Raw genomic sequence first — 22,379 nt, forward strand, 5'->3', positions numbered from 1 at the left:
CCTTGCTATTTCTATAATACCCAGGCAAGCAACCCCCTCAGGATTTTTTCACTGGTTGTTCTCTTGGCCTGGTATGTTCTTCTTCCAGGTTTCCTTCCCTTCCTTGTTTGTTTGAATGTCACTTCAATGAGGTCTACCCTGACTGCCTTATTTAAAATTTCAAATTGCTCACCTGAATCACAAGCTTTCCTTTATTATTTTTAACAACTTATACCATAAAATAAAATGATTTGTTGCTTTATTGTGTATTATCTGTCTCCTCTTGTTAGAATATAAGCTTGACAAGGGGACTGATTTTTGGAGGGGGAACAGAGGGGGGTGTTTTATTCACTGCTTTTTCCTCACTCAGAATGGTACCTTGAACATAGCAGGCACTCAATAAATACTGTCTATGTAAATAAGCATCACTCTAAAGAGGTCTGACTTTATTCTATAGATAATTGGAGAGCTAGAGAGAGTGAAAGGGTCATATCTATGTTTTACAAAGATTGCTTTAGCTGCAATCTTTAGGGAGGGTAACTGAGGTCTGAAAGTCGGTGTGCCACCCCATCCCCAAATTCATACACTGAAATCCTAACCACTGATGTGATGGTATTGGGAGGTGGGCTTTCGGGAGGTGATTAGGTCATGACAGTGATGTTTTCATGACTGGGATTAGTGCCCTTATAAGGTTATGAAGAGCCCCGAGTTCTCCCTTTCAGCCATGTGAATATACAAGAAGACGGCCCTCTGCAACCTGGAAGAAGGCCTTCAGCAGAACCTGACCATGCTGACACCCTGATACAGACGTCTATCCTCTAAAACACTGAGAAATATATTTCTCTTGTATTCAAGCCACCTAGTCAGTCTATGGCACTTTATGATAGCAGCCCCAACTGACTAAGACATAGGAGTAGATGGAGAAAGAGTAGAAGCAGGAAGGTAATTATTTGTGCAAGAATCCAAGTAGGACACAAAAAATACAGTGAATATCTAGGCAGGAGGAGAGAAGAGGGAGGCATTTGTTTATGCAGAGGTGGTCTTTGTATCCATGAAGTCTTCCCAATTAGCTAATGTAAAATGCAGGGGACACACCTACACCTATACATAGATCGTAACAATACTGATACACTTAGGTTTCTCTCATGGCCTTACAAAGCCTGCCCACTGTGTTTGCTTCAAAATACTTGAAAAGTATTTTGACAATAATTGATTCTCAAGGGAATCTACAAGAAAACTCTAAGAAAAACTCAGAAATGCAGATCCACAAAAGTCAGATCCAGTTCTAGAGAGATCTGGAGCTTCCGGGAGCTGACTTGGGTCTGAAGCACGTCTCTCCCACTTATAACTGTAAGACCTTAATCAAGTTACATTACTGTTCTGTTTATTCCATTTATTCACTAGTAAAACTGACACAATAACAATGACCACATAGGCATGCTGTGAAGATCAGATGAAATACTGAATCTTAATAGGGCCTAAAAGTACTTGGCACTTCACAGAAACTCCCAGTAGGCTGTAGGGTTAGTGCAATCTAGTATTATGTGCTACAATAAATTATAATTATCAGTTCTACATCCAGCTTTCCCATAAGATAATAAGCTACTGGAGGATAGGAATGAGGTGATAATATTCTTGCCTGGCCCAGAGTAATCACAACGAGTGAATGAAGGAAGGGATGAAATCACTATCTCCATAACCTGCACAGCACTGTGTACACTGCATGCTCTTCAAAGACCCACTTATGGAAGGCTGACTGTTATCCTGAAGCTAGCTCCAGGCTGCTCGGCACTGGTATAAGGGAGGAGGCAAACAGGCACTCACAATGACGGCTCCTGAAATTCCAAGAGCACAAGGCATCTTGCTACATCGTGACCCTATAGCTCAATTTCATAAATTTAAATTCTGGGCTCAAACCAACCAAAGGTAACCCCCCACCCAATCCTATTATCTCAGAAAGCCCAAGCCACCATGGGAGCAGCTTAGAAACTTGTCTTCGCCTATCTTCCCCTACACTTCCCCTTCAAAAAGTGACTTCAAGCAAGACCGAGCAGGGTGCCTGGAGAGAGGGATGGCCAAGGTCCAGCTGAAAATAAGCTTCAACACCTGGATGCAGTGACTGCACAGGTTGGTGTTTTGTGAAAAAAAGTCTTGGCAAAAGCAATGTGTGTTACACAACTGTTCTGGGGAGAGTATTGACAAGAACGAGACAATCCTTGATGGGTGCTTGATTGATGCAATTGAAATCGCTCAGCCATGGGATGTGGGCATGTGTTTCTCTATGAGGAAATAAATATCAGAAGCACAAGCTTGAAATGAGTGAAAAATGAGTCCAAATCTCAGTCAGATGAAACAGCAAGAATTCCAGAGCCAGAAAAGATCCTATCCTATTCTATTTTTTCTTCAACCTGAAGTTAACCAGATGGACATTTTTTTAAAGTACCGATCTATTCATACGCTTGGAATGAAGAACTTGCTTTGTGATGGAAGATCTGTATTTAATTGTAAAATTGACACAAAATATCTATTTTTCAAATCTAGAGTTTAGATCATTATTTGTTTTTCTTTTTCCCTCCCTCTCTCCTCCTTTACTTCTCTTTTCCTCTCATTTCTCCTCTCTTCTGCTGTAGTTGCATGTTTAGAATATGCTATGGACAATGTAATAACGGAATCAGACACTCTCAGGGCATGTGAGAGACGATGCGCATAGGAAACAAAACATAAATGATGTAACTTCCCCTTACAGAGTCCTACATGACAACAATGTGTTGTAAAACCAGAGATGAGAATTCACGAAAGAAAAAACGAGGAAAGGAAAGGTGAACTGCAAGGGAACCATATAAAAAGGCCATTGTTAGTGCACCGGTAATCTCTCCAGGCTGTGGTTACTACTCTGAGCTTCAATTCCTCACCTGTAAAATATGGACAATAACTGTTACTACCTCGTGGGCATTTCGAGAGGATTAAATGAGATAGGACATGGAAAGCTCTTGGAATGGAGACTGGGAAATAAGTCTTCAAAATAAATATTAGACATGGTGATTATTATGAGTATCATTCAAGGATTAACAAGATTATATATACAAATACTTCCCACAGATAAACACACTCAATAAGGTGCAATTTTTGTTGTTATTATTGTTTTACCGTCACTATTGTTATTCTTATTTTAACTCTTTATTTTATAGGTGGTTTCTGACTCTTTGCTTGGTATCTCTGGACTGATGCTTTAGTGGACAGTCTGCTTTATTCTTGATTCAGATCTTGCCCCATTATGTTGGCTTACAGATTCTTAAGATTTCCCATTCTGGAAGCCATGAGTCAATCGTGCCTTATCCATACGTCCCAGGAAACTACATATGGAGAATTGCCCACACTGGAACTTCAAATGCAGCTTGACTGGTTGATGGTGCACAAACAACTAACTACAGAAAAGCCAACAATTCCCATGACTCCTATGGAAAACCAGCATGGACTATCTGAAGGATTTTTTAATGGTAAAAGGGAGGTTACAGTTTTTATTTAAATTCAGGCTCAGGAAAGAGGAGTGCCCAATTCTTCTCTACGGAGATACATCATAAAGTTTGGGCAAAGATGGCTTATATCCATAGCAACAGAGCAAACTTTGAGCCAAATGCTGGGAAAAGCATTTCCAAACTGACACAGATGTTCAATTTGCATACTAAGTCTCCGAAAATCTGTTGATGGACAGCTTCATGGACAATGCATCCGGCACAAAGACTCGGTTTACTGGATCATTATCCTTGTTAAAAAAGCCTTTGGGCTGTGTCATCTATGAGCTCTGAGTCTGCTAAGGATGATTACACCATGGTGCGGGGCTGAAAACGGCTTTCTTTCAGGAATGGGTTTTCAATGTGTCACAGAAAGTGAATGGGTATTTAAATTGAAAGTTGTATAAATACATGGCACTAGTTTAAATAGGAGAACGTAAAGCTTCATTCCCACTGCACCTTAGGCATACAGCGATGTCTTACTTCTTGACTTTCCTAGCACTGGTTAGTAAGACCAATTGGATAGACTCACTGAGTTTCCCTGCTAGACAAGGAGCTCTTTGAAACAGGGACTGCTGGGGGTCTAATTCATTTCAGTCATCTCTGTACCTGTCACAGGAGCAGAGGCAGAGAACAGGCTCTCTGAAGCTAGGCTAGCATTCACCTTTGCTTCCTGTGACTTTGAAAGGGAATTTGAGGCAGCTAAGTAGAAAATAGTTAATACACTAAGAAACGGAAACTAACGGTTACTGGCATCCCCATCCAGCTTTGGAGCCGCTCCCTTTTCATTTGACTGAACTTTGAGAAGAGCTTCTGGGGGGACCAGACCATACACAGATGATTTCAATATAACGCAGTAAATGTGAGGTTGGGTAATTGAAGTTCGGTCTCATATTCTCTTGCCTTCCACATCTAATCCCTGCGAGGCCTGCCGAGCTCCTGAGCTCAGTCCTCAGTCATCACTAGCTCTGTCCTCATGCAAGCCCTCATGGCTGGCTTTTTGTCTGTGGACTAACCTACGAAAACCGGTCTCCCTGCCTCCTCACTGCTGCTAACCAGAGTTTTTACGACTGAGATCTGAACATGCCTGTTCGTTCTTCCAACCTTTCACTGGTTCCCCTTGGTCTTGGTCTACTAGATAAAGTTCAATTCCTCAGCATGCTTTACAGGGAATCGTTATGATGTGGTCCCTGCCCAGCTCTCTAATTTTTTATTGTAAGTCATTCTTCTAAGAAAAGTTTATGCCACAGCTGAAATTCTATTTGCAATTACCCTCAAATATGCCTTGTTATTTTCACTCCATCTCTTTGTTCCTGTGCCAGTTCTCCTGCCTTGACGAGTAGTCCTGCCTTCTGTGCCTGGTTTGTTCCTACTTATCTTTGAAGGCTCAGCACAAATGCCTTCTCCCCTGCAAAGAGTTTCCTAACCCTGCTCCGTGCCAACTCTGTGCCTTGCGCCTCTGGCACTTTTACGGATCCTCTGTCTTCCCTACTAGACAACTGTATGCATTCAACACGTTTTTAGCAAGTACCTTTTAAGAACCAGGCACCGAGCTGGATAGGAGGAGAAGTATGACACGACACTTACCTTTAAGGAGCTCACAGATTTCTGGAAAAGACAGATTAGTGAACCAGTGGGAATGACAGAATGTGGTAAGAAGTGGAGTTGTGCCTTACAGGATGAGTAAAATGATCAAGGTGAGAAAGAACTGTCCAAGCAGGCGAAGAAGCATACACGCAGGCACAGAGGAGTGGGGTAACATGAGCCATGGGGAGCTGTGAGTAGGGCACCTAGCCCGAGCGATACGACCGTGTATGGGACTGGAGGGGGGCCACCACAAGGGACTGAAGCATACATGAAACTATGAGAACTGTGTCCCAAGGGCTATGTGGCACCACTGAAGGCTTGAGGCTGGACAGTAACACTGTCCTTTTCACAAAGTACAATATCACTCTCGCTGCCATTGGAAAAATGGATTGTTGTGTGCAAGACAGATGACAGCATCGGTTAGTCATCATTGCCTGAACCAACATTCATCCCTCTGGCAAACACGGGCTGTGTATGCACCGTGTATTAGGCTGTACACTAAGAGAAAATTAGTTCTTCTAACTTAGGGTCCTGCACATCTTCCAGATACTTGGAATATGGGTAGTGTGACAAAATGAGCTAGTCAACGGTGTCAACACATTAAAGACTATAATGAAAAAGTGTCAACTTACCAGTTTTCCAGTAACACTCTGTCCACCTTCATTCAGCCAGAACTCCGGAACCATGGCTGAGAAATAAGGGCCCCAGACTCCTGGTACAAAAACTGGGTCTTTGCTGATCTGGAAAGAAAGGGGCAACATACGTGAACATATTGACTCTGAGGGTTAGAAGGAACCTTCTCCTCATCTGATGTTTCTATGACCACAGAATTCAGCTGCTGCTGCTGCTTCTTTTTTTTTTTTTTTTTACTTATTGCCATTTTATTTTTCATATTTTTTATTTCTTTTTTTTCTTTTGTCTTAAAGAATTCTCTCTAACATTCCTTGTAATACTGGTTTGGCGGTGAGGAACTCCTGTACTTTTTTCCTGTCTGGGAAGCTTTTCATCTATCCTTCCATTCTAAATGATAGCTGTGCTGGGTAGAGTAGTCTTGGTTGTAGGTCATTGCTTTTCATCACTTTGAATTATTTCCTCCCAATCCCTTCTGGCCTGTCAGCTTCTCATTAAATACCTTTTTTGGTGGGGAAGTCACTCCCTCCAAAGGAAAAGCATGGCTTCATCTCTGGAAACCTTTCTGAAAAATTCATTTAGATGCCAGGGTAGCAAAAGAGATCATTTTGGAAAGAAAGTGACAAGGCATTTCCTTGCTGGCTCCCTCTGTGTGGTAAACTGATTGCAAAAATGGTCCCCATTGCTACCCGTCCCAGTATCTACCTCCTTTGCAAAGCGACTTTGCAACTCCTCTCATGGAGAAGTGGAGACCCCACCCCTTGAATCTGGGTCAACCTTGTGACGTGTTTTGGCCAATAAAATGAGGTGGAAGTGACACTGTGCCAGTTTTCCAGGCCTATGCCTCAAGACGCCTGTCTGCTTCTCTCCTCCTCCTCTTGCTCCTCTACCTTTGTCATAGACCATTCCTAGGCTAGCCTGCTGGATGGGAAGACGTGCAACAATGCTGAGCCAGCCTCACTGTTGCAGGTGATGCTTCACGTTTATGAGAGAGCCCAAACAAAATCAGCAAATACTCCTGGTCGACCAGCAGCTAACAAGCCCAGATCACCAGAATCACCCAGCCATCTGATAAACTTAGGAATAAAAATACATGTGTCACTGTATGTCACTAAGATATTGTGTTTGTTTGTTGCCGAGCATTTTTGTGGTAATAGATAATGGATACAGTTCCCTCCTTCTACAAATTTCACTAGTCATCTAATTGCATGCCATCTCCCTTTTAGGTGCTGGGCACACAGAGATGAATCAGACAGAGTTCTTGTCTTCAAGAAGCTATCCATCTAGAGGGAGCTCCACAAGTAAACAGAAAAATAGGATACAGTGTGGTCCATGGGATGGTAGAGACAAACATAAAATGTCGCTGAGGGAAGCAGGGAGTGAGGAGTGCCTTCGTAGAGAATGAGACATGAGCTTAGATTTACAGGATTTAGCCAGATGAAGAGGAGCGGGCATTCCAGGTTAAGGAAACAGATGGAACAAAACCATGTGTGTGTGAGAGAGGTGCTCTTAGTATTCAAGATGCTACAACTCCTTTTTGGAGCAGACCATGGAAGTCCTCTCAGGTATTAGGAAACTGTATCAAGAAATGAGCCAGGACAGACAGGATGGACCATGTATTCACTCATCTGGAAAAGCACATGCTTCTTATCCATCCAGCAGGGAGGAATGCTGAAGTCACTTTCATGGTTGTGGAAAGGCGTTGTTAGCAGGTGGGGCGGAAGTTAGGCACACCAGGTCTACTCCTGCATGCCTTGAGGGTAGGCAGAAAATCTATTCATTCATTTGTTCTACAAATATTTGTTCAACCCTTCTTATATGCTGGGTCCTATGCCAGGTTCGGGGATACAGAAATGAACTGAATATCCATAATTTCTGCTCTCATGACATTTATAGTCCGGCATTTTAGAACAAGGACAGACCTTCTTTAAATGTCTGGACCCCAACGTTTCGAGTTCCCTTTTCACTAAACTAATGAGCGCTCCAATCAGAAGGATTTCCAACCCCTAGATGGAAAGAAGGGAAGGAAAGGCAAGGGAACTACACAATATGGTCAACTTGAAATGTTGTCAAATAAAAATAATTTATGAAAAGGACATTTAAGACCTAAAATAGGGAAAATAATCTCAGGGGGAAAAGACTGGATTCTGTAGGAAAAGACAATTCAGCTTACACTGCCATAATCACTCCATTCCTTATTGGTTCAACAGCTGTTTCCTACATTCCTATTGTGATCCAAGTCTGTGCCAGGCACTGGAAATAAATGGTAGACAAAAGGTCACAACCCCTGCCCTTCTGGAGCCTGCAGTCTTGAGAGGAGGCAGAACAGGTGATCAACCATTCAGGCTTGGCCAGGATTCTCCTAGGTTTAGCACTGAAAGTCGTGTGCCCTGGAAAACTCTTCCATCCTAGGCAAACGGGGACAATTAACTGGTCACTCTGAGACAGACATTAATCAAATCATCACAGAAATATGTAATTACAAACTGCAATAAGTAAATGAAGGAAAACCAAAAGCCACTGTGAGAGCATGTAATCTGGTGCAGGGGTCAGGGAAGGCTTTCATGAGGAGGTGATGTTCGAGTTAACCTCTAAAACATACACAGAAATGATTAAGGTGGGCGTGAGGGCATGTGTGTGTATGTTTGTATGAGTGTGTTTGTGAGTGTGTGATATGGACAGCATTTGGCCAGAAGGAGCACACACGAAATGGTCTTTACTTTTATCACGGTCTCTGCTGGTGAAAATTTTATTACATGCCAACCCTGGAAATGACTCTCTAAACTGCTTTGGGACAAATAAGAGCTGCTTTGGGATGAATAAGACAGCCCATGTTGTCAACGACTTAAGGCTCAGCATTTGGACAGGTAGATGGACACCAACCAAAGTTAGATAATGTCTTTTCATGCCCTGCATCCCTTCCCTTCCAGAATTCATAGCCCCATTTAATAGGTTAGTCTCAGAGAGGCTGAATAAGTTCTCCATGGTCACGTAGTTAGTATTTGGCCAAGATGGGATTTGAACCCAGGCCGATGTTGGCTTCTATGATACATTTTTTAAAAAACTTGTATGTATAAATTGCTTAGAAAGGTCATGTACTGCCACCCCCATCTCACAATTTAAGCATGTGACTGCATCGGCTGCAGCATAACTTCCTTAGAAGATGATGGTTCTGCTGCTCAGAAATGTCAGGTGAAGGCTTGGTCAGGCTCTACCCGGGGAGAGAGTTTTGAGGTGACTCCTGTTTGTGCTCACTCGTTTGGAACGACACATGCTTCTCATTAGACATCCTGAGTATAGCAAGGAAACAAAGGTACAGCAATAGACTTCCCAGAGAACTTCCAACCTGTTCCAAGGCCTGTGATGTTGGGGAAGACGAGCAATAGTTTGTTTTGAGGGAGAGAAAAAAAGAGAAAAAGAAAATACCTATATTTATGTATGCTTTCATCCCATGTAATAAACCTAAATATTTAAACAACATTTTTGTGAAGGCTCTTTCCATGCTGACGGCTGTCTTGGCCTGGAAGCTCCTCTCTTACCTAAATGGAGAGAGTTCATTGTACTCGGCTGATGACAGGTGTCCACACAGGACGCTGACTTCCCAGGATGATGGTGCTGCTGGCGGTAACAAGCTAAGGTTGGCTGGGTACTTACTAAAAGTCTTCTTCTCAGCTCATTATAGGAATTCAATCGCTCAGTCCTCCTACAATCCCCGCAGGAAGAATCTGTCATCATTCGTATTGTACAGATGTGTACACTGAGGCAGAGTTAAATAGCATGCCCAAGGTTATAAAACTACAACGCAGGCAGGCACCACACTCGACAGAGTCTATATTTGGCTCCGCCAAAATATGGTCTTATTTCCGGGCTACCATATGAATCCTTCATCTGCCTCTCAGGGCAGAAAGCAAGAACCATGGGAGCCACGTAGACTCACTGAAACTGAGCTAACCTTCGGCCTTGAGCACAAGTAGGTTAGGGAAGCTTCATTTCCGAAAGGCTTTTGCTACGTTTCCCTGATACACTTGTGAAGAGCAGAGGGCAGAGTGTGGTGGAGTCAAAGTCCCATCTTGATTCTATTCCCAATTGCCATATTCGAGGCGGGTGAGCTTCCACAAGGTAATCTTTCTGGGCCTCAGTTTCCTCCATTCCAAAGTGGGAGAAATGTGGTGAATCTTGGAGAACTTTCGTGAAGATTAAGGCTCCTTGAGGAAAGGGGCCATGCCTTATTATTTAGTATTTTGTCTTATTATTTTTACAGCCTTGTTGCTGATTTCAGTGCTTGGCATATAGTGTACAACCAAATGTTTTATTTTACTGTGGGTTTCTTTAATTTTATTTATATCACACATAATTAAAGAATATATCAAATGCCTACATTCAGTTTAAACAATACTAAATTGAATGTCTATGTGCCTCCACCCATGAAAAACAAAATTATGAAAGTGAACATTGCCAGTACCTTTTAAATACAAATAATTAACTATATGATTAGCCACAGGTTAACTATTTTCTTGTAGTTTGATTAATGTTCTAGCTCTTTCAAGTAATTTTGAAACTGGATCTGAACATGCCCCATAATAAACAATCCTACCAAGTTTATATTAGGTTGGTGCAAAAGTAATTGCAGTTTTTACAATTATTTTCAACCTTTTAAACCTCAATTACTTTTGCACCAACCAAATACCATCTGAAAATATGATAAGCTTCACTTCTGTATCTTTTACTTCATTATTAAGAATATTGACTACAGAAGACAAGTGATGATTCTAGATACCTCCTTACATGGTTGGAATTACTTTTGGCTGTGGTCATTCAACTCAGTCAACTGAGTGTTCCCTCATACAAGCCTCATTTCAAGGGGAACTAATGTTTATTTGGTATTTAACATACAATAAGCTTTTTATAAGTGACAGCTTATTTCGTCTTCACGAAAGTTCTCCAAGATTCACCACATTTCTCCCACTTTGGAATGGAGGAAACTGAGGCCCAGAAAGATTACCTTGTGGAAGCTCACCCGCCTCGAATATGGCAATTGGGAATAGAATCAAGATGGGACTTTGACTCCACCACACTCTGCCCTCTGCTCTTCACAAGTGTATCAGGGAAACGTAGCAAAAGCCTTTCGGAAATGAAGCTTCCCTAACCTACTTGTGCTCAAGGCCGAAGGTTAGCTCAGTTTCAGTGAGTCTACGTGGCTCCCATGGTTCTTGCTTTCTGCCCTGAGAGGCAAATGAAGGATTCAAATGGTAGCCCGGAAATAAGACCATATTTTGGTGGAGCCAAATATAGACTCTGTCGAGTGTGGTGCCTGCCTGCGTTGTATTTTTATAACCTTAGGCATGCTATTAAACTCTGCCTGAGAAGACAGAGGTGGAGGGAAAAAGAATGACAACAAAACGTGCCAAGTGCTCCAGTAAGGTGGGGAATGTGGTAGGAGCCCAAACTGCCTGAAAGAAGAGTGGGCACTTGAAAAGGTGGCCACACTGGAGCTAGGCCTTGAAGCAGGAGTAAGTGTTTCCTTGGGTAAAGAGGGAGGGCATCCCAGGCAGAAAAGGTGGTACGGGCAAGGCTCAGAGTAACGAAGCTGTGCAAGCATCTTGATTTACCTGAGGGCTTAACGTGCTGCATTTTACTTTAAATAAAAAAATCATATGGTTTGAAGCATGGGTATATTTTTGCATCAACATACCCTACTGGTCATCAAAAAATCAGCTTTTGAAAAGCTGTGGCTGGGAAAAAGCCTCAGTGAAACCACCCTTTGAGGCAGGCAACAGTAATAAGAAATAATAATATAGAAATATAAGAAGGAATAATAAAGTAGTAATTGCTAACAGTCACAGTGGGCTTATTATGTGCCAAAGACTCTTCAGGCTCTTTATAGACACTGTCCTATGTACTACTCTTGACAACCTAGTGAGATGGGTCCTATTATTATACTGACTCCACAAATGAGGCAATCTAAGCTGAAGGAGGTCAAACAGCTAGGAAATAGCAGACGAGGAACTTCAGGATCCAGGCAGGATCTTAGCTATGAACTAGCAATTTCTTTTCCTCTCTAGACCTTCTTCTCCTCATCTATAAGTAAAATTGGATTAGAGATGTTTAATCTCTTTTGTCTTTGAGATCCTCTAAATTTCCATGAAACTGACTCATTCTTCCCCAGCTGGCCAATCAGAACTCTCCACCGTGCTATTTCCACACAGACTCTGCCCTCACTCACATGGCCTGGGGCTCACACGGTTGCCCTGGATGGTCTCTTGGGCTTTCTCTTAAGTACCCACTTTGCTCTCCTAAGTCTCTAATTTGTGGCCAGGTTTATCTGGGGGTTTCTTGATGGTCTACTTCACAGGTTGTATTTAATGGTTCCTATCTATATTATCTTATTTTAGCTGAGTAAATATTCAGCAAATATTTCCTGGATACAACACACTGAGTTCAAATTGTTTCAAACATGAAAATATATACAAAGATGGGCATCAGAGCCAGGTAAGAGACATAATCCCTGTGCTCCTGAAGTTTACAATCTAGTAGGAGCTGGAGTGCAGAATGGGCTGGGAGATAACTCAGGTATCCAGTGAGTCGTGAGTGTTTACATTTGCATTCAGGCTTACAATGACCCTGACAGTGTGTCAAGTCAAACCTAGGCAGACCAGCTAAAGAGACAGGTGTGAGGAGGGAGGGTCAGAGAACTGCCCAAGATCACCAGGATCAGAGGTGGCAGAGCAGGGATTAGAAGCCTCTCTCCATGTGCTCTCACCTCTTTTCATGTGCCCAAGCTGGCTCCATTAAGGATGTCACTGGCTGAGTTTCACCCACGGCTATGTTACCTGCTAGCACCTCTTTGGGGGAGAGATGACTGGGCACAGAACAGGGAGCTGCTCCAGCACCACCGCTTCTGCCCTCCTCCACCCCACCATGCCCAGGTTGGCCTAAGCCTCTGGCAGAGGCAGACAGCAGGCTCCAGGCGCCAGCGGTCCTGGGAGGGAACAGGAGGTTTTGTTTTGAGTGCCTCCAGCCAGGTTGGGGATTTTAGAGGGTAGCCGCAAGCATGTGTGGGACTGAGTATTTCCGTGGTGGCTCATCTCTCCTTCCAAATGGACTGTGCTATCATCTTACTAGGAAAAAAAAAGAAAAGAAGAAAAGAAACATTTATACACATTCCAGCCCACTCCCAACTCACTACACAATACAAAAAAGAGGATAGAGAATTCTGTTTATGAATGGGGGCTCTAAGCATTCACCTCTATTTTTGCACTTCTCAGATTAGATTGCAATGCGTGAGTTTCCGTCTCCCATGAAACAGTGAGGCACCACATCTTCTTACCTTAAAGGCAGTGAACATGGTGTAGTAATATGAGCAAACCTGGGTTTCAATTCTGTCCGGTTAGGTGGCTTATTAGCTATGTGCCTTTCAGTATCTCTGAGACTCATCTCTAAATGAGGATAATCTCATCTACCATAGAGTTTTATGCAAGTCCTAAGTGGTATAATATGTATAAAGATCCTAGGACATAAATGCTCTCAAGAAATGTGAAAAAACGGATGGTTTAATTCTACTCCTTTTTGGAACAGTGGAAAGATCTGGAGCTCAGTGCCCTGGGTTCAGGTCCAGCCTCTACCCCTCATTAGCTCTGTCTTTGAAAGACTCTTCTTTCTCTTCCCTCTTGGATTCTCTCCTCTGTGTTCATCTCATTCACCACGTCTGCTGGGGGAAGCCCGTCCACGCCCATTCATGTGACGACAATTTTTATGCTACTGAGTCCCAAAATTTTATCCCACACTCAGTCAGGCCTTGCTCTTGAGTTCCATGCTGGACGTCTGACCTGGATGTCTATGAACATGTCCAAAATAGAACTTGCCATCCTTCCCTCCTGGGGTCCCTGTCCCAGTGAATGGTACTCCATCTCCCCGATCACCAGGATACCATTCTTGACTTCTTGACTTATCCATCTCCCTCCTCTGCCCCCAAATTGGTCACTCTTTTTCAAATATAACCTGTTCTGCTTCTCCCCTTTAGTCCAGTCCTCTATCACGTCTTGCTTGGATTATTGCAACAGCGATTAAACAGGTGTTCCTGCCATACTGTGCTCCACCTTGTACCCCCACTATCCCCCCTCAGAGACTCCAACATCCAGATCTCTAGCACAAGCATCTTTCTAAGGCACAAACCTAATGGTATCGTTTCCCTATTGAAATCCTTCAGATGTTCCCCATGGCATATGAGACTCTTCTGCTCCGGCTTTTATCTGTTTGTCTGGCCTAATCACACTAGTTATTGTTTCTCTATCCTTTGCCCCATCATGTTTTACTGCAATTAGCCCATTACAGCCTAGAAATTCCCTAAGTGTGCCATTTTCTTTCTCATCTCTGCATCTTCATAAATACTCCTCTCTTTATCTAAAACACATTCCCTCTCACCTTCCCCTGACTAACCCTTACATGTCCTTTGACAATACTCCACTCAAAATCACCTGCTCTGGGAAGCTTTTTCTGAACCCTGACTTCTACTCCAAAGCTGGGTTAGGCGCTCCTCCCTGCATCTTCCCTTAACTCTGTGAACTTCCATACACGTGTTATAGGCGTAAGTGTACATGCCTGGATCTATAAATACACACGTAATGTGTACTTGATATATAATATGTACATAATATCTCTTGCAAACTAAATCACCACACAAATGCAGGCCATGGCTAAAATTATCATTAATAGAACAATGTCACTGATATTAAGAGCAATAATAGATTAGAACACATGTCTAGTCATCTGTAAGTGGCACATGATTAATAAAGTTCAGGCTTGCCAAACTTTCCTCTTCACTATTCGGAGGTTTCTGAAAGGTTAAGAGTTCTTCACTAAAGGTTTTGCCCTTCCTAGAAACCCAATCCCTTTAGTTCAATTTGAGCAAGACAAGAACACGTGAAACCTTTTCACAGAGATCGCCTGGGGCTTAGCAGTTTGAGCAGGCAGGGAGGGCACTGAGCAGGTCTGTCACCCAACCAAACAGTCCCCAAATTTGGGATGGAGGGAGGCAGCCAAGTATTGCCTGCCATGTCCTGAATGATTTTCAAAGCACTCTGGACTCCTTAAACCCTGAATTCCTCATTCTTCATCATTCTGAAACCCATATGTGATCACAATAGAAATGGAATCCATATGTTTCTCATTCACTTCTACTTAACGCACCCAAAGTTGCTTTGCGAGAGAGACGGAATAGCCAAGAAAACTTTGAGACCTTCCTAAAGTTTTCCCAAATTTTCTTTCTCCCACAGACCAGAAGTCATACTTGGCCATCTCTACACACATGTCTGACTGGCTCCAGTGAGCTCAGACTGGCTTCCAGCTTTGAAAGCCCCAAGAGCTGTATGACTCCAAAGATATAAAATCATACGTTGCATCTTTTTCACAGCCCAAACAATTCTGTGGTGGGTAAACAATTGTTGGTGTCTTCTGTGGATCCTGTAAGCCAGGCGGGCCAGGAGGGGTGGGGGTAAGGGCGGGAGCTAGTGGAGAGGACGCGTGCTCTGCGCAGTACTCATCAGAATGGATTCTTAGCAATGTTGCTCCAATGTCACATAGTGAGTCAGACTTTCAGAGTCAGAACCCTATTTTCTCCTTCTGTTACATGCCCAGGAGTGACAGCATAGTACCAATTATTAAGGGGTTCTCAGGTATGGCCCAACCAATACTCTGTTTTGATTCTACACTAGCTGTTAGGGAAAGCAGCCAAGGCTGATCAGCAGGTGCAGACAAAAATGGCGCAGCCCTTCTCTTGCAACAGCACGTGGCACCCCATTACACAGTGTCCCCGTCAGACATCTCATCTTTGCCCACTGAATCACAGACACTTTCTCTTCCTGCCCTGCTCCTGACCAGTTTCTATGTTTCCCGTTACAGCCTTTTGCTTTGAAACAGTGTCTGGCCTCAGGTATTGTCTCATAAATCTGACCACAGACTTAGAATTTCTGGTTTGACTCAACGGTCTGTCTTAATTTGCTGTGCAACCTTGGTCCTTGGGGTGCTCACTTGAAAAATAAGGCAAATAGGGCCTGTTTTACAGATGTGTGAAGATGAAATGCGGCACAGTCTATTATAGGCTTTGGTACAGTGCCTGGTACATTCAGTGACCCGGGGAAATGCAGCCTGTGTTAATATCATCACCCCCACACTGGCCAAGGTGTATAACTTATTTATGGATTGGAGTGCATGTGGGCGTTTACTTTTAAAAAGTAAGATCTGACGCCATCTTGACTAGAATTGTAAAGAGGGGGACAGAGGTTGTACTGGGTCTAGAGAAGACAGAACAAGATAAGAATCAACACTATTACTCAGATGGGTTCATTTCTAATTGTAAGACCTGTTCTTGGGGATATAGACATTTGAGGCTTTACCCTGTTAAAAGCATATTTAAAGGCAAAGAGAGCTGTGGCTGATTTAAACCAGGGCCTTTTCTCACAAAAGTCAGAATTTCTGTGCGTGTACCCCAGTCACTGCCTTTTGGAACTGCTCCCCAAACAGCACCTACTCCTGCTTCTCAAGTTGAACTCAGGGAAATTTGGGACATGTCCATGCAAGTCTAGACCTGAAGAATCATGATGTGCAGAACTCTTTCTCTCCACTTTTGGCCTAAGAGAAGACGAGAAGGCCAAACTGGCAAGACAAAGAGAATTCAAAGCTATGCATAGACACTTGGGTAGCTCCTGTACTGAGTGACCACGAGAGTATTAGACACTTAAAAGTATTTATCAAGTGTCAGCGAAGGTGCTCAGGGTGAAGTTTATCCCTTACATATTCTCTGTAACAAAGGACTGCCTGACAAGAGCATTGAAAAATAGTGATGGCTGGATGAGAGAAGGCCCAGAGAAGAGAGGCGGGGAAAGAGGATATAAAACCCAACAATTTCTGGCTACCTAATATAAGTAGTACATGCTCCAGCATCCAAAGCAGACAACCGATCATGGCCCTCCTTCCTTCCTGCCATTTCTGCATCCTGTGTGCGAGGGAGCCACTGCAATCAGCTGAAGTAACATGTGCTCTGAAGCCTCTGTCATCCCCACAGGGACACTGCCACATACATTCCCCCATGTAAGATGCTGGGCAAGCTTGTGTTACACCCAGTTTTGATGGAGAAGGGAATCGAGCTTCACAGACATTAACTCCAGGTCCCAGGCTTAACAAACAGAACAAAACTAGGATTTAAACTCAGATCTGATTCAAAAACCTGCACCCTTTCTGAGACTCTTTTTTAGAGAAAACAAATAGGTTGTACATAGGAGAGGCCAAGGTGCAGCAGGCAGAGAGCACCTTCTTCAATGGTGGTCTGGGGTGAGCCCAGCTCCTCCTGCGTCCTGAATGGAATATGTGCTTCACAAATTCAAGGGGCATCATGGGATTTGCCTGAGATGGGGGGAAGAATGGGGGGGAGAGGGCGGGAAGAGAGGGGGAAAGGGGGGAGAGCAGGGAGAGAGGAGGAGAGGGGGGAGAGAGAAAGGGGGATGAGAGAGACAGAGAGAGAGAGAAGGGAGAGAGAGAAAGGAGGGTGAGGGAGGGGGGAGTGAGGGGGAGAGAAGAGGGGAGAGGGGGAGAGGGGGGAGAGAGGGAGAGAGAGAGAGGGAGAGGGGGGAGACAGGAGGAGAGAGGGGGGAGAGAGGAAGATAGAGAGAGGGGGGAGAGAGAAAGGGGGGTGAGGAAGTGGGGGAGAGAGAAGAGGGGAGAGGGGGAGAGAGGGAGAGAGAGGGGGAGAGAGGGGGGAGAGAGAAAGGGGTGAGAGAAACAGAGAGAGAGAGAAAGGGGGGAAAGAGAAAGGGGGAAGAGGAGGGGGAGGGGAAGGAGTGGCAGGGGGAGAGAGGGGGAGAGAAGAGAGAGGAGAGAGGGGGTAGACAGGGGGAAAGAGGGGGGAGAGAGACAGAGAGAGAGAGAAAGGGGGGAGAGAGAACAGGGGAGAAGAGGGGGAGAGAGAGAGAGAGAGAGAGAAAACACACATTCTAGTTCTATCTTCTCCCTCTTCTCCATATTAAATAGCAGTTGAGAATGTTAAGTAAGTCTCATATTTAAAGGAAAAAAAAAGAAACTATTTAAAAATTGTTTTCATATTTAAATGAGTTCTCATGCAACAGAAATGGTTTGTAACACAGAGGCTAAAGGGGACTAAAAGAAGAAAGGACACTCAGAAGGAAAGTTGATTCAGCAGGGTTTGCCCTCTGCCTGTACTCTTATAAAAGACCACGCTAATACTTAAGATATGTAAACACTGCAGAACAATCAGAAACAAATGAAATGCTGGCTTCAGACCAGCAATGCTCAGCTGTGGGCAATGGCCAGGAGGCAGCTTTTGTTATGAACAGATCATCTGCAAGGGAAGCAGGCCTGATTTTCACCCTTGGCTTAGGCTATCTAGAGTTATGAGAATGTATCCGGGCTGATCTGGACTTCCTTGGAAAAAAGAATGGGGGTGGGGAGGGGAAAAAGCCGTGACCGGTAAAACATATGACATGATGTAGGACAGGGTTACAGTTCTGTGAGAGTGGTTTAAATAGAGTTTCAGTGTTATTAATGAGTAATGTATTTAGCTCACAGTGTAACAAAAGACAATTATGATGGCTTGTATTTTCTTTTTCTTTAAGGCATTACAAATGAATGTAGGGAAAAAAAAGGAGGGAAGGCAGTTAATATTTGCCAAGCACCTACTACGTGCTGATTGATTTATACACATTCCCATGCATAGTCTTCATGATAATCCTGCCATTTCCTTCAGTTTACAGATGAAACAACTGAGACTCAGAAAAGTTCAAAGCTCTGTTTGTGGTCACACAGGTGCCAAGTGGTAGAATGGGGATTTGACCTGGGTCTGCCAGACTCCAGAGGGGCCACGCTCTTCCTACTGTAGCTGGCTGCCTCCTGGCTACTCGGGAACCAGGAAAGTCAGATGAATGTAAGGTAGTCAGTGGAACCAGGCCTTTCCAGATCTTTCCCCTTTTGCCATGGGTGCCCGCAAGGGGAAGGGCACTGACTCAGGGTGCCCTTAATGAGCAAAACCAAAGCCGGCTTCTGGAGATCAGTGTGTTTTCCTGTGGTCCTACCATCCCCCCTCTCTCCACTCCCCATGCAGCAATCAGAGACAAGATCCAATGAAACAGGCCACCAGGTCCAGCCTGGCTTCCAGGATGTGTGAATTCCAGCAGAGTTCTCTGTGTGCTGATACCCTCTGTGTATGGTGTGGGCTTCTTCGCCATTGGCCCAGCAATCTGAGAATTTGGCTCTCACCTGAGGGACAGATGTCAGAGTTAGGAATAAGAGCTATTTTTCCACTTCACTGGCCCGCTCTCACATAGGGTGGTGACTGAACCCTCAGCCATGGTGTAAGGAAACAACCCGTCCCACCCTGCCTCTGGGAGATACAGAGATGGGTGCACTAGTTAACGAGGCCTCGGGCTCCTAAGACTGCTTCCTCAAAGACAGCTAGTGCCATGAAGACAGGAGTTTGGGTTCAGCCAACTCAGAATCATGGCTCCATGCGGCAAGGTAGGAAACCCTGGCGAATCTTGGTTTCCTTCCATGTGAAAGACAGCCAAGAGTACCCACCTTCCAAATGTTCAGGAAGATCACCGGCAATGTGGAGAAAGCCCTGACATAACTGCCCTGCACACAGTAAATAATTCACAACTGAGAGCTGATTATTTAACTTTCTCTTATTAACTTTTCTCTTATTTTTTTAAGCCAGGAATTGTTTAATCTACATTTTTCTGAGTTCAAAGTACAGACTGGTCTGGTCTGGTTCAGTAGTGCTGGTAAGGTGCAAATAACAGAAGTGTGGGTAGAAGGTGGGGATGGCTGGAGATACTGTAGGTTTTAGGTAGAAGAGATCTGGGTCTCATTTTTCATGCCAGACCAAGAGGATTGCTTGGATCTCAAATTGTATTCCTAAGGGGTTGATGGAAAAAAAAGACATCTACTGTTTACATTTGAGGCATTCCTGCTAATTGAGGCTCTGTCCTCATCTCTGAAGAGTTTACATAATAGCTACCTTCTGGAGTCATGAGGCTATTAACCAAGATCGTGCGGGGCAAGCCCCTGGGGTGATTTCTGACACAGAGCAGGTGCCTAATATGGGGAAGAGAGGAGGGCTCAGGAAGCATCTGTGGCCAACTTAGAATCAGTCTCCAGGACAGACACACTTCACACATTCCTTCAGCAAACATTTAACTGAGCACCTACTATGTGTCAGGCCCTGGGGAAACAGAAATGAAAAAGATACTGTCCTTGTCCTGATTTTCAATGTAGTCAGAATGTCTGACAAGTTAATCTGAGAACGACAAGGTACTCTGATAAGCACTTCAGCGAAGGGGTACATTCCCAGTACTAAATATCTGAAGAAGGTGTTAGAGTTTGGCTAGAATGCAGCATATTACAGTAACAATAACAAAAATCACACACATGTTGAACTGGCATATGCTGTGAGCAAAAGACTGTTAGTGGCTTCACTTGCATTATCGTATTTAATAACCATTGCAGGCTTGTAAGATAGGTACCTTTATCCCCATTTTACAGATGACGAAAATAAGGTTTCGAAGCATTATAAAACTTGCTCAAGGTCGGACAGCTATGGAGCAGGAGATGCAAAAATAAAACATCAAGCCTATGAGTGGAAGGGCAGGCAGTGGTCAGATCACGGAGGCCCCTTCGTGACATGCTAAGGGGTGGGAAATTTTTTCTTGAAGGCAATAGGGGAAATAATCCCAATGTATGTTTTGGTTGCTTGGTAGCTAACAGTCCACAGACCCACCACCACCCCCTCTGGAGCACATATTTGGGATTACCAGAGGCCGTACTTGCACAGTGGTTCACTCGGTTTGTTTTGATTCACAACTGAATGCATAATGAACGATAATTGTCTGTTGTGTTGCCCAAAAAGCACTTGCGGTCACTGGCTACGTAAGTGTCCCACACAGGCGGGGCCTTCCCTGGCCCTTCGGGGTATCCAAGCTCCAGGCCAGCCTCATGCTGTATAAGTATGTGTGGTTTCTTCTATTTTGCTAGGTCAACAGTTCCAGGCAGGGAAAAAGAGGCTTTGCCTCAAGTACGATTCTCCAGAAAGTCCTTCACTGCCTCGCCTCATTCAATCCATTTATTCTTCCACAAGTCGCCCTTTCCACCACCTTCTGCCTTCCATGCTTCGAATGTTCCAAACCTGCTACTTCGACCCTGGACTTCTAAACCAGCTGAGCAGCCCAGGCAGAAAACCAACACATAACTGGTGATACTTGGACATCTCATAGGGACGGCGGCAACGGTCAGCCGCTCCAGACCTGTTTCTGCTCTGATTCAGTTAGCATCTGGCCCCAAAGCCTTGGCTGCAGCTCTCATTCACGACACGCCTGGTCCTGAGAGCCTGGCCTTTGAATGTAATCTTCCAAATCCTCACTTCCCTTGACAACTTTGGCTTAGCTGCACTGCACCAGCTCTCCTTGCTCTGAACGTCTCGGTGAGGAGAACCACCCAGCGCGGGACTCACAGGAGGGTAACAGCCTGGCACCCCACACCCTCCAGAGGGGTTTCTGCCTGTGGCCGAAGGCAACTGAGGCCACGCCTGGAAGACCTCTGAAGCTCTAATAAAGGAGAAAGAACACAGAATTTGGCTTCAGGTGACTAGAATTCAAAGCTAGGTCTGCCACTTACTATGTGACTGGGTAAACCACTTATGCTCTTCCTCATTTATCTGTAACATGGGGATAACAATGCTTCTTAGGGTCACTCTAAGGAATAAAGAACGAATATTTCAAACTACCTGGCACATAGGCAGAGAGTCAACAAGTGCCCATTGGCTCTACCCACTGGACTGGGCAGAGTGTGACTCAGTCTATTCTTTCAACTTCTATTGTACATCTGTTACGTGCCAGGCCTTGCCTACGCAGAGATAAATAAGCCCCAGTCGCAGCCCTTGGGAACCCAGGTCTTGGGGCAGAGAAGCACATTTAATACATTTTTCTAACATAAAATGAGTGCAACAACAGACGTGAATAAAATGCTCCAGTCACACACAAAAAAGTGAGATGATTTTTGCCTGGGGTCATGGGGGGCGGCTCAGGCCAAGCTTTAGAGAAGAGGTACTATTGAAGCTGGTAACCAATAATTTAGAAACAAGCTGTTTAAGATACTATTCAATATATCTCACAAAATAGAAGTTGTGAGGTAATTTGATCTCCAGGTCCAATTTCATCTAACGAAGAGTTTTGCAACTATGGATTCTAATGCAATTCGTCCTAAAGCGAACGGTCTCAGGGAATGAAAATAGGGAGGGAAGAAGTGAAAAAAAAAATGAGAAAATGCATTCATTCATTTGTAAATTTTAACTTTTCCAAGTTTTGTCATGAAACAAAGCATTAGTTCATCCATAAATTTTTAACTTTTCCAAGTTTCATCATGAAATATTACCATCTTCTTGGCCCAAAACCTAATGGGATCTCACTAGGGAGGAACAGAGCTAAGGTGCTTCATCTCCCAAACCATTTCCGAGAAAATATAAAATGACTTCATGTGCTCAACAGTCCAAAGTCCTGTCCCCCATGTGTGGATAAAAAGTGTACTCAAACCATTGCTGACCACCACCATTGAGTATTATAATATAAATGGTCAGGGGCATTTTAACTGTTAAAGAGGCCAAGTGAGAGAAAG

At 44.0% G+C, this 22,379-nt stretch overlaps 1 protein-coding gene across 21 annotated transcripts in view; it reads right to left on the reverse strand.

Moving 5' to 3' along the window:
* FGGY (FGGY carbohydrate kinase domain containing) overlaps positions 1 to 22,379 on the reverse strand; it is a 661,235-nt gene that overhangs the window by 122,594 nt on the left and 516,262 nt on the right. For all 21 annotated transcript variants that reach the window (XR_013993878.1, XR_013993879.1, XR_013993880.1 and 18 more), the window contains one exon: positions 5,711 to 5,818. Coding sequence is in view for 18 of the 21 variants with exons in the window: in XM_081057761.1 (XP_080913887.1) it covers positions 5,711 to 5,818 (108 nt within the window). In the remaining 3 variants the exon portion in view is untranslated. The remainder of the gene's footprint in view (positions 1 to 5,710; positions 5,819 to 22,379) is intronic.

The sequence above is a fragment of the Rhinolophus hipposideros genome, assembly GCF_964194185.1.
Source record: "Rhinolophus hipposideros genome assembly, chromosome: 8".
In the NCBI taxonomy this organism is placed as follows: domain Eukaryota; kingdom Metazoa; phylum Chordata; class Mammalia; order Chiroptera; family Rhinolophidae; genus Rhinolophus; species Rhinolophus hipposideros.